Source organism: Monopterus albus, unplaced genomic scaffold, assembly GCF_001952655.1.
Source record: "Monopterus albus unplaced genomic scaffold, M_albus_1.0 scaffold629.1, whole genome shotgun sequence".
NCBI classification, from domain to species: domain Eukaryota; kingdom Metazoa; phylum Chordata; class Actinopteri; order Synbranchiformes; family Synbranchidae; genus Monopterus; species Monopterus albus.
The window spans coordinates 19,555-31,974 of NW_018128509.1; the positions used below are offsets into that span (position 1 = coordinate 19,555).

A 12,420-nucleotide genomic window follows, 5' to 3' on the forward strand; every position below is an offset into this window, starting at 1 on the left:
CAGCTCTCCTGGGAAGTTTACTGTGGCTGTGGAGATATTTGCTATTCTGGCCTCCAGTTTTGGTTTAATACTGTGTATATTTGCTCCAAAGTGTTTTATCATATTGTTTAAACCAGAGAAGAACACCAAGAAACATGTAATGAACAAAACTGTATCTTAGTACCTACTATTTTTGATGTTAGGAAATAGTTCAAATGGATTAAAGCTGGATTGATTTAGCACAAAATGAAGTATAAAAAAGTTTATAAATGTTTTCTCCCTGCTATACTACACCCTCCACCTCACTCTCCTATCTCCAGGCCTTGTGTGTTGTGTTGTAATGAACAAAAATGCATCCTAGTACCTAATATTTCCAAAGTTTGGAAATAGCTCCAATGGCAAGATACATCAATGAGTTTATGCTGTCCATATTTACCACAATCAAGATATTACTTTAAATATTTCTTCTTTTTTGGTCATTGTTATATTATTAGAGTTTCATTTTTGGTTAAATGTGTATGCCATTTTATGAAAATCCCTTTAATTTGTTTGTAATTGTCTGTATCTTCAGCTTCCTGACTGAGATAAACATTTAAAATGATTTGACTGAAATTGTGTTGAATGAGCACACACATACAGTGATTGCCCCAGTGACTGCTGATTTATGTGACTTTTTATATTGCAAAATCTCTTTAACTGACAGCAAGAGCAAAATTATCAATAACTATAAAATTACCATACCCACAACAGCTGGACCCAAATACATTATAACAAGTGTTTAAAAAAGGTATAAAAACTTGTTATGGGGTTTGGTGAAAGGGCGAAGCCACCCTGGGGGTTGAGGGTGGAGCAGTCAAATCTTACAGTGGTTAAGTTTCACCGGAAGAACACACCCTGGGACCGTAACCTCTTTGTTTCTTCTACAGAGAACAGACAGATGGTGAACATGAATGGGTTGTAAACTTGAGTATTACTGAGGCAATATTCTATGAGAGGGCCCATGAGACATAAATCATATAAATTTAAGCTATTATGACAACCCAATAGATAACACACTGTCAGTGTCAAATAACTGAAGATACGGTATGTGTTTATAACATGACTTGATCTAAACCCTTCTAAAATTAAAAAATTACAAGTGATACAGCCCCTTTCAGGAAACTGAGAATTTGAAACTTCTTTACCAAACTGAAAGATGGTGCAGTGATGAGCACTGGTGCTTGAATTGTATCATGATTTGATCCAAATGCATCTGAAGTACCAGGATGTGAGGATGCTGAATGCTGTCCATTACCTAATAAAAATCGTTGATCTTTTATTTTGAAGTAATATTTTACAGGGAATGCTGAACTTTTGCCTCTCAGTCAGAAGATCAGGGTTTAAAATCTACATGGATATATGCATGTTTTGAAATTTGAATCCTATTTTCTTTTCAAAGCTATTAAATTCTTCCATAATTAACAAACTCTTGTTGTCAAGTAACTGCATATATGTGATTGAAATATGACTTAATCCAAACTCGTGAAATTCAGTTTAACAGGGGATACAATTTTTCTGCAAATTTTACAGCTGCTAAGAATTGCATCCCCTTTTGTTAAAGCTATTGAGACTTAAGACTACAGCGTGCAAAGTGCTATATCATTCGGTGGTCAGCACTGTTGTCTTCCAGCCAGAAAGTGATGGGTTCACAGCCACATAAACACACTGATGTAATTCCATCAACATTTACCATTGTTTAGGCTATTATGATGATTCTGTAGTTATCCCATTGTCAGTGTCAAATAACTGCGGATATGTGTTGATAACTTGATTTAATTCAGATCTTTATGAAATGAAATTTTACAGGCAATGCAGACCTGGAATGCTATTGAGCTTAAAGGTGCTCCAGTGGTCAGCATTGTTGTCTGAACTAAATTTCTGCAGTTTTCTATTTCACTGTCCTTGTATCCACGTTATGAACAGAGCTGGGAGGCCAGGTGATGTGTCAGCCAAACTCTGTTGCTCTTGATGGGCATGTGTGCTCACAGGTGACAGTGGAGGCTGCCTCAGAGTGGTGCTGGCCAACAGGTCCAGGAAGGAACAACTTCCATCTCCTCTTCAGGTGTTCTTCCTCTTTGCTCATACATCCTTTGTGTTTCTGTATAGTAGTTTGAAGAGGCCTCTTATCAAACACCCTCTGCCACTGCCTAAGACAAGAGACAAGTCAAAAGGCAAAATATGTCATCAAAACAAACAGTACAAACTACTTTTGTGTATAATCATAGATGTCAACACAACACGAAAACATTATCACATTATGGTGTAGCTTGCTGCCTTGTAGTAGCTGAAATTTTTATGAACTTAATGACAAAAGTGACTAACTTAAACATTATGTGGGATCAACTAAATTTATACTCTCAAGTATTGACAAGTGTCCTGATAATCAGAGAATAACACTGAGCATTTTACTGGAATTTAACAGTAACTAGAAACTTTGGAATCAGCCATTTTATCATTTTTCTGACTTTTTTTTTTTGGTAATGGCATTCACTTTAATAGCTGATGTAGTGCACAGTTCAGTTGAAGGAGGGAAGCATTTGTCTGATATGCTATATAAACAAGTGAATACACACTTAGGCACACATGCACTTGAGGGATGGAGATCTCCTCTCTCTTTATTGGTCTGAGATTGGCTCTGGGTTTGTTTGAGCTGAACTCAGCTCTAACTATAAATAATTGTGGGGATGGTCTAAAACATAGAGCTGAGTGTTTGGAGGTTAGGGCTGGTGCAGGTTTCAGTACTGAGGCTTCATCTGTGATGTGTGAGCTGCTGGGTACTGCTCGTCTACCTGCATTCTCAGTGGATGGTGACTATGTTATTGGAGGTGTTTTCTCAATACACTATAACACACAGAAAGTGAAGCATAACTACACCACCAGATCTGAGCCACTACAGTGCACAGGGAGGTCAGTAAGCAGGAGAAGTGGAGGATAAAAGGATGTGACTGTGTCGGACTGAGTTGTTTTTGTTCATATTACTATTAAAATCTTTTGCAATGCATTTGTGTAGAATTGAAAAGTGAAATAAAATATTTTCTTTTCTTTTTATTTCACATTAACATCCAAATCAGTGGGCCTATTAGGTCATAAACATTGCAAATATTATAATCACAAATATGTTAGAATGTAGCTATGTGAAGTGAAGAAGCATTTTTGTGTTTCCTAACTAAAAGTATAGTTGTGCTGGAGAACTTTGGTGCTTACAAATGCAGTGCAGCTTTCAGATGTTGTTCATAACTAGGAATTGCAATTGTCCTTCATTGTGTACTTTCTGTTAAAATTAATAACTGTTCTTATCATATACAGTCTACATTTCAACAGTAACTTGAATATCTGTTTGCAGTATTGATGCTGTAGTACTTAAAATCTCACGTGTAATGGTCTTTGCCATTGAGGAGATTAACAACAGTACAAAGCTGCTGCCGGGCATCAGGCTCGGTTATCAGATCCATGACTCCTGTGCTTCAGTGACTGTGGCAGTGCATGCAGCATTCCAGCTTTCTAATGGCCTGGATCCTGTGTTTTATACTGGTGCCAATTGCTCAAAATCTAGTACAGTGATGGCTGTTGTTGGTGAGTCTGGGTCCACACCATCCATAAGCATTTCACATGTCATCGGACCCTTTAATATTCCTCAAGTAAATATTTTAAATTACTGCCAAACTATGTGTTTAAAATATGCCCATGCTGCTTCGACTGTCCCATTACATAATTATCCTACTGCGTTCCTTCTCTTCAGGTGAGCCACTCTGCCACTTGTGCATGCCTATCTGATAAGCGTCAGTACCCGAGTTTCTTCAGAACAATCCCCAGCGATCAGTTCCAGGCTGTGGCACTGGCCAAGCTGGTAAAACACTTTGGCTGGACTTGGATAGGTGCTGTCCGGTCAGATTCAGACTATGGGAATAATGGCATGGCGGCTTTCCTGGATGCAGCACACAAAGAGGGGATCTGTGTTGAATACTCTGAATCTTTCTATCGGACCCACCCACGTAGCAGGATCCAAAGAGTGGCTGATGTTATCCGCAGGTTTCTACATCTCTTGACTGTGCTTGTCTTTCCTGTGCTGACACTGCATTTTTGCACACAAAACCACAAGATTTAGTCAAAGAGAGGATTAGACGCTTATTTTAATATTTCAGTGACAAATTGGCAGTTATTTTTGCTATCATACAATAAAAATTAGTAATTGAGACAAAATTATATATTCTGCAGTCAAAAAGTTTTGAGTAGACTTTTGTGTTATTAATTTAGAAACATATTTCATATCAATTTCAAATAATTGTATTTATTGGAATTCCTATGTACATTGTATTGTATAATAAAATGCACTGTAATGTTCTTGCAGTTCAACAGCTAGGGTTGTTGTGGCATTTTCAACCAATGGTGACATGGGCATCCTGCTGGAGGAGCTGTCTCGTGAGCCTTCCCCACCTCGCCAGTGGATAGGCAGTGAAGGCTGGATAACCCATCCAGACATGCTGAGGTTCACGTTCTGTGCTGGAGCAATCGGATTTGCCATTCAAAAAGCTGTCATCCCAGGTCTGAGAGACTTCCTGCTGGACCTCTCTCCCACTAAAGTTGCAGCTTCTCCAGTTCTGACTGAGTTCTGGGAGGATGCATTCAACTGCAGGCTGGAACAAAGTACAAAAGTTGAGCTAATTCCTTGTGGTTGTGCTGTTTTGTTCACTTTATGACTACAGTGTTATATAAATTAAATATATATGCGTATATAAATTTCAACAAGGTGCATTTGATCATTTTAATAGGAAAAATATAATCAAGAAAGGAACAATGTAACATAATTTTCAAGGATAAACAACCTGCCCCTGTCTCTATGTTTTTAGGTTCTGCCACTGACAAGAAGGTGTGTAATGGAAGTGAAGACATACGGAAGCTCCAGAGCCCGTACACTGACACGTCTCAGGTCCGATCCGATAACATGGTGTACAAGGCTATTTATGCAATAGCACATGCCATTCATAATGCAGTGTGTCAGGAGACAAATTCTACACCTCAGTGTGACAAACTCACCAGGACAGAGCCCAAACAGGTCAGTTAAAGGGAATAAATGAACACTTGAGCTTTTGTTTAGCTTAAAAAATGTATTCATTTATACAATGTGAAAGAACAGCTTTGGACAAATATATAAAGTGGTTTTATTTACAAGTTATTGTACTGGAGGTATTTGCTGTAACCCTGTTAAACAAACAGTGTGGAATTTGTTTTGTGCCAAAAGGATGAATATTGCTATGGATGTAAAGTACTAAAAGTAGAAGCAGGGTTTTTTTCAATAAGGACTTATAACAGATTGATATAGCTGATCTCGGCATAAATTAGTGACTCTGACTTGCCCATAGGAGTGAGTGTGGTTGTCTCTTTCTTAGTGTCAGCCCTGTCATAGACTGGTGACTTGTCTATGACAGGGCTCTACCCCGCCTCTCGCCCCATGTCATCAGCTGGGATTGGCTCCAGTATCCTCCATTGGAATGTCATGGAGCATCTAAAAGTGATCTGAAGAGATCCTCACACACATGCAAACACACACACACACACACTGAGACACATACCCTTACAAAAATGTAAATCTTAAGATAATGAAAACAATATCGAAATTTCCAAAACGAGTTAACGCAATATACATGCACTCAGATACACACACACCCCTAAGGACACATATTAGGATGAGACAAAAGTATATAGTGATCAAGATTTCAGCTGAACTTACACCGTGTCTTCTCTACTTAAGTTTGTGAAAAGGTACATTAATGGTCAGATAAAAATCTGCAACAACAGACATGAATTAGCTGTTAATAAATGTGATGGTCCAGGGGAAGAAACTGTCCTTGTGTCTGGTTGTTTTGGCATACAGTGACCTGTAGCACCGTTCAGAGGGGAGGAGTTCAAACAGTTTGTCACCAGGATGTGAGGGTTCTGCAGAAATCTTCTCTGGTCTCCTTCTGACCCATTAGGTATACGGGTCCTCCATGGAGGGCAGGATGGCACAAAGGATTGTTTCTGCAGTCCTAACTATCTACTGGAGTCTGTTCCTGTCCTATTTGGTTGCTGAACCAAACCAGACAGAGATGGATGGGCAGAGAACAGACTCAATGATTCCTTTGTAAAATTGAATCAGCAGCAGGTTGAACCTCCTGAGTTGGCACAGGAGGTACATCCTCTGCTGTGCCTGTGCTGACAGTCTGGGTGCTGGATGTGAGTTTCCCCAGCCTCATATGCTGCTTCTTGTTTGTCAGAAAGCTTGCGATCCACTGACAGGTGTGGGCAGGCACAGTGAGTTGGGTGAGTTTGGAGTGAAGTTTGTCTGTGATGATGGTGTTGAACGTCAAGCTGAAGTATACAGAGAGGACCCGTGTATAGGTCCCTGGGGAGTCAGGGTCTTGCAGGTTGTAATGCAGTGCCATGTTGACTGTGTCATCCACTGACCTGTTTGCTCAGTAGGCAAACTGCAGGAGGTCCAGCTCTGGGCCTGTGATGTCCTGAAGGTGAGTTATCACCAGTCTCTCAAAACACTTCATGACTACAGATGTCAGGGCGACAGGTCAGTAGTCATTCAGTCTACTAGTGGTACTAGTGAAGGGTTTTTTGGGAACTAGTATGATAGTAGAGCACTTGAAGCACGGGGGGACTACATAAAGCTCCAGTAATCTATTGAAGATCTGTGTGAAGATGGGGCCCAGCTGATCAGCAGCAGAAATCTACATTTTATTAAAGAAAACATTTATTTTTTGTACACTTTTTGTTTCATTGTCTCAGATGCTTATGTCTTTCATCATCCTCACAGGTTCTTACTCAGCTGAAGAAAGTAAAATTTTCCCAGAATGGTTATCATGTGTCATTTGATGCCAATGGGGATCCTGTGGCCACATATGAGCTGGTTAACTGGCAGAAAAGTGAGAGTGGCAGCATTGTGTTGGTGACCGTTGGGTATTATGATGCATCACTGCCACTGGGCCAGGAGTTACATATGAGCAGGAACCTCACCTGGGCAGAGGACAGCACACAAGTGAGGAGCAATAATATAGTGTTAAATCTTGGTGAAATGAATCATACCATCTTTAGCAAAAGTACAAATCTGTGTGATTTTGTCTATGTACTGTATGTGGCAGGTACCTGTGTCAGTGTGCACTGACAGCTGTCCTCATGGAACTCATAAAGTGCTGCAGGAAGGAAAACCCATCTGCTGTAATGATTGTGTCCCATGTCCTGAAGGAGAAATCAGCAATGTTACAGGTAAAATAAGATGGTTTTTCATGCATGTCAACCATATCAAATGTGTTACTTCTCAAAACAATGGTTTGATTTAATCTTTCAGATTCCTCAGATTGTTTCCCTTGTCCTAAGGAGTTCTGGCCTAATGCAAACAGAGACACATGTTTCCCCAAGCCTGTTGAGTTTCTTTCCTTTGATGAGGTCCTAGGAATCATCCTGGCTGCATTCTCAGTTGGTGGTGCCTGTCTAGCCATTATAACAGCCAGTGTATTCTTTCGACACAGAACATCTCCAATTGTCAGGGCCAACAACTCTGAGCTGAGCTTCCTGCTGCTCTTCTCCCTGACTCTCTGTTTCTTATGTTCATTAACTTTCATTGGAGCACCCTCTGAGTGGTCCTGCATGCTGCGCCACACAGCGTTTGGGATCACCTTTGTCCTCTGCATCTCTTGTGTTCTTGGTAAAACTATAGTGGTGTTAATGGCCTTCAGGGCTACACTTCCAGCCAGTAATGTGATGAAATGGTTTGGGCCTGCACAGCAGAGACTCAGTGTCCTGGCTTTCACTCTCATCCAGGTTGTTATATGTATCCTCTGGTTAACTATTTCTCCTCCTTTTCCATTTAAGAATTTTACCCAGTTCAAGGACAAAATCATCTTAGAGTGTGCTCTGGGATCAGCTGTAGGCTTTTGGGCTGTACTTGGGTACATAGGCCTTCTGGCCATCTTATGTTTTATTCTGGCTTTTCTCTGATAATTTTAACGAAGCCAAGTTGATCACTTTCAGTATGCTGATATTCTGTGCAGTCTGGATCACTTTTATCCCAGCATATGTCAGCTCTCCTGGGAAGTTTACTGTGGCTGTGGAGATATTTGCTATTCTGGCCTCCAGTTTTGGTTTAATACTGTGTATATTTGCTCCAAAGTGTTTTATCATATTGTTTAAACCAGAGAAGAATACCAAGAAATATGTAATGAACAAAAATGCATCCTAGTACCTTCTATTTCTGAGGTTTGGAAATAGTTCAAATGGATTAAATCTGGACTGATTTAACACAGATAAATGCTGTCCACATTTGCTGCAACTTATTTATTACACAAAAAAAAATTTTTTTTGGTGATTGTTATGTTATTGTAGTTTCAGTTATTACTACATGTGTGTGCCATTTTCTGACTATTCTTTAAATATATTATTGTGTAATTGTGTGTCTATGCTAAATAAATGTTTACAATGATTTGACTGAAATCATGTTGATTTTGTACACTCTTACATGTTCATTGATTGCCTAAGTGACTGCTGTTTTATGTGACTTTTTCACAATATCTTTAACTGACACATTGATAGCAAATTTAGCACTAGCTATTGTCACAACTGGGTACTGGTGGTGGACACAATGTACTCAGACACACACCAGGAGTGGAACACAAACAGAGTTTTTTGAACAACAAGGACAGGTTACTGGGTGCAGGAGAGATAAGGCAAAGGTAGGGCACGTATTGGCTGGAAAGGCTAGGCAGAAGAAGAGCAGGTACTGGGAGATGAGGTGATATGGCTGTAGGGTGGCAGATGGCTTGAGAGTTATGGCACTCGTCTCTACGAGGAAGGAGCTGGATGGGTTGCAGGAGTGAAGGTGAGTCACCACACAGGTAAGCTGAAGCACTGGTGCTCATGGAGAGATGATGAAGGAGTTGGTGAGTCGTCATGCAGGTAAGCTGAAGTACTGGCATTCACGGAGAGATGGCGTGGTGAGTTCACTCAGGTAGTGGAGACACTACCAAAACAAAACAACCGGGTCCCAAACACACTGTCCAATAGTATAACATTGTCCAAAACCAAAGGGGGGGGGGGGGGGGCGGGACATACTAGGCAAAGTTCAGGGTCCCTAACGTCCCATAATCAAAAACCAAAAGCCACCACCCATGGGTGATCCATGAACCCCTAACACAACAGGGTGGCTGGAGTCTCAGGCACCGGCCGAAAGTCACAGCCACTCCAGCAGACGGACCAGAGACCAGGTCAGGAACAGGAGAGACCACCCGGGAGGTCATCCTTGGAGCCAGGTAGGCAATTGACAAGGCCGCTTGGGAGGGCAACCTCTATGCCAGGCAGGAGTTTGGAGAAGCCACTCGGGAGGATGGCCTCAACACTAGGCAGGAGACTGGAGAGGCCACTTGGGAGGATGGCCTCAACACCAGGCAGGAGATCGGAGAGGCCGCTTAGGAGGACAGCCTCAGAGCCAGGCAGGAGAATGGAGAGACCACTCGGGAGGGCAGTTTCGGAACCAGGCAGGAGATCAGAGCGGCCTGTCAGGAGGACAGCTTTGACAGCAGGCAGGAGATTGAAAAGTCTGATTGGGAGGATGGCCTCGCAACCAGGCCGAGAGTCAACGAACTGCTCAAGAGGGTGGCCACGGAACCAGGTGAAGGAACACAGGGGAGGCTGTTCTGGAGGATGACCACCAAACCAGGCAGATGACCATAGAGGAGGCTGTTCCAGAGGACAACCACGAAACCAGACAGTAGACCGCAGATGAGACCACGCTGGAGGACAGCCTCGGAACTAGGTAGTGGATTGCAGAGAAGACCATTCAGGAGGTCAGCTGCAGCACTGAGCAGCTGGGAGGACGGCCACAATGACGAGGACAATGGACTGACGAAGTAGCCATTTGGAAGGGCGTCCATGGCACCAGACCACCATCAGAGGCTGGGATGAAGCCGGTGGAGAGAGAAGTAGCAGGACTGATGAAGAACTGGCAGGACTGATGAGGCACAGACTGGCTGGGTTGATTAAGTGCAGACTGGCAGGACAGATGATGTGCTGACTGACAGGGATGAGGAAGTACTGACAGGCAAGGTCAATGAGGTGCTGACAGGCAAGGCCAATGAGGTGCTGACCAGCAGGGCTGAGGATAGGGGCAAGGCCATGTTGGCCCACTCAAGAACTGGGAGTGTTGTCATTGTTGTTGTTGTCCCCCTCAGGAAGCAGGACTGATGCATGGTCAATATTGCCATCGAACCCCTCAGGAAGCAGAAATGGGGTGGCGTTGACCCACTCAGGAGCTGGAAGGAAGGTGGTGTCATCAACCCACTTGGGAACTGTAAGTAGGACCACTTCAGCATCATTGTTGTCCCATTCAGGAAGCAGGACAGCTGATGGTATGATGACCCCCTCAGGAACAAACTCAGAGAAGGTGTTGGTGGTCCAACCGACCCGCTCAGGGACAGGCGCAGAGACCTTAGCTGGCATGTCCTTGTTGGCACACTGGATCTGTGATCTCGGCGGGAATACTCTCATCGGCACACCTGGGGATTACAAACTCAGTGGGGATGTCTTCAAGGCCAGGCTGAGGGACAGGAACAAAGGCACTGTCAACAGTGCAGCCAACCCACTTGGGAACAGGCTCGGATCCCTCAATGCTGGATTCTTTGTCAGCACACCTGCGATTAGCTGCATCAGAGTGGACATCACCATTTGCAAACTGGGGTGCCGGGACTGACTGCGGTGGTCGCCGCCAATGCCTATGGTTGCCACTCGATGGGACGGGGTGCAGCCATGGCCCAGTGGCTGGTGAAGGTAGTGGGACTCAGGAACCGGTGAGGGCAGCAGCGGCTCAAGAATAGGCAGAGACGGAGGCTGCAGCTGGGGAATAGGCAAAGATGGAGGTGGTAGCTGAGGAAAAGGCAGAGATGAAGGCTGTGACTGAGGAACAAGAAGGGAAAGGGCAGATGCCATCTGGGCCTTCAGTTGCCATCGAATTGCTTGGGCTCCTGCTGGATTCAGGCAGGTCTCCCCAGGCCAAGACTGGGGGTTACAGGCAGGCTGGGGCTCAGGGACAGAGGGGAACTACTGCAGTGTTGAGGCTGTCATAGTGCAGCCTTTCGTCCTGGTCTTCCCTTTCCTTGGACTCCCAGGACAGAGGGCCAAATGGGTTCCCTCAAAGGGTGAGAATTTGGGGTCTGGGACCATAGTATGGTGGAATACATCCTGCACCGGGGAAACAGGCACCATGCCTAGCCGAATGGTGGGGAGAATTGTTGGAGGGGTCCTGACCTGAGGGTTGTCCCTGCCGGACCTGGACATTGGAACCCAGGTGGGCTGGAGCCTCACAACCGGGGGTCTGGGGGCCACCTGGGGATGGAGGAATGCATGGCATAGAGGCTCTCTCAGTTTCTGAAGGGTGCCATGGAACTCCACCCCTAGGTGCCTGTAGTCGCCTCAGGTGGGAATAATCATCCAGTAAGTGGACCCCTTGCTCCATCAGTTCACCAGATGAACTGATGGAGTAACCCCCTGATGCTGCTGATATACTGTAACTGCTGTAGGAGTTGTCTCATCTTCACGAGTTCCTCACACTCGGCTGTGTGTCGGCTGGGCCCATTTTGGGCTGGTTCATTTTGTCATGACTGGGTACTGGTGGTGAACCCAATGTACTTAGACACACTCCAGGAGTTGAACTCAAAAACAACAAGGACAGGTTACTGGATGCAGGAGAGATAAAGCAGAGGCAGAGCGGGTACTGGCTGGAGAGTCGATGCAAATGCAGGGCACGTACTGGCTGGAAAGACAAGGTAGAAGAGCAGGTACTGGGAGATGAGGCGATATGGCTGCAGGGTGGCAGACAACTAGAGAGGTATGGCACAGAGAAACAAGCAAGGGGCTGGCTGGCTTGCAGGAATGAAGGTGAGCTGCCACACAGGTAAGGTGAAGCACTGGCGCTCACAGAGAGATAAAGAGGTAAGTTTATTCCGGTAGCAGAGACACTGACAAAGAGAAACAAAGAGGTGAATTCACTCAGGTAGCAGGGATGCTGACACTCAGGGTGAAACGAAGAGGAAGGAGCTGTCACAGCGTTGTTCAGGTATGAGGGAGCCAGGATCTTGTTTAGGAGAGAAACGTGCAAAGAACTGGTGAAGAGCACAGGAGAGATGACAATGAACCAGTGGGGAACTAGCAGAAAAGGGGCATATATGTGGGAAACTGAACCAGGAGATAATGAGCAGCAGGTGAATGCAACAATGGCTGGCTGAGGACATCACAGTGGAGACAGGGAAAAACAATGAAAAACAGGAAGTGTAAGTTTGTGGGTCAGGACAGCTATGGAATCACCATGCCCACTTTTAGGGAGAATACACTGGGTTGAAAAAAAATCATTTAATTAAATGAGCCCAGCCA

General features: G+C 44.1%; 1 protein-coding gene across 1 annotated transcript in view; it reads left to right on the forward strand.

Annotated features, from left to right (window-relative positions):
* The window catches only part of LOC109953338 (extracellular calcium-sensing receptor-like), a 15,600-nt gene extending 7,358 nt beyond the window's left edge, over positions 1-8,242 (forward strand). The window contains 3 exon segments of the mRNA XM_020588789.1: positions 7,146-7,269; positions 7,352-7,997; positions 7,999-8,242. Of these exon segments, the coding sequence (XP_020444445.1) occupies positions 7,146-7,269; positions 7,352-7,997; positions 7,999-8,242 (1,014 nt within the window).
* The last annotated feature ends 4,178 nt before the right edge of the window (positions 8,243-12,420 follow it).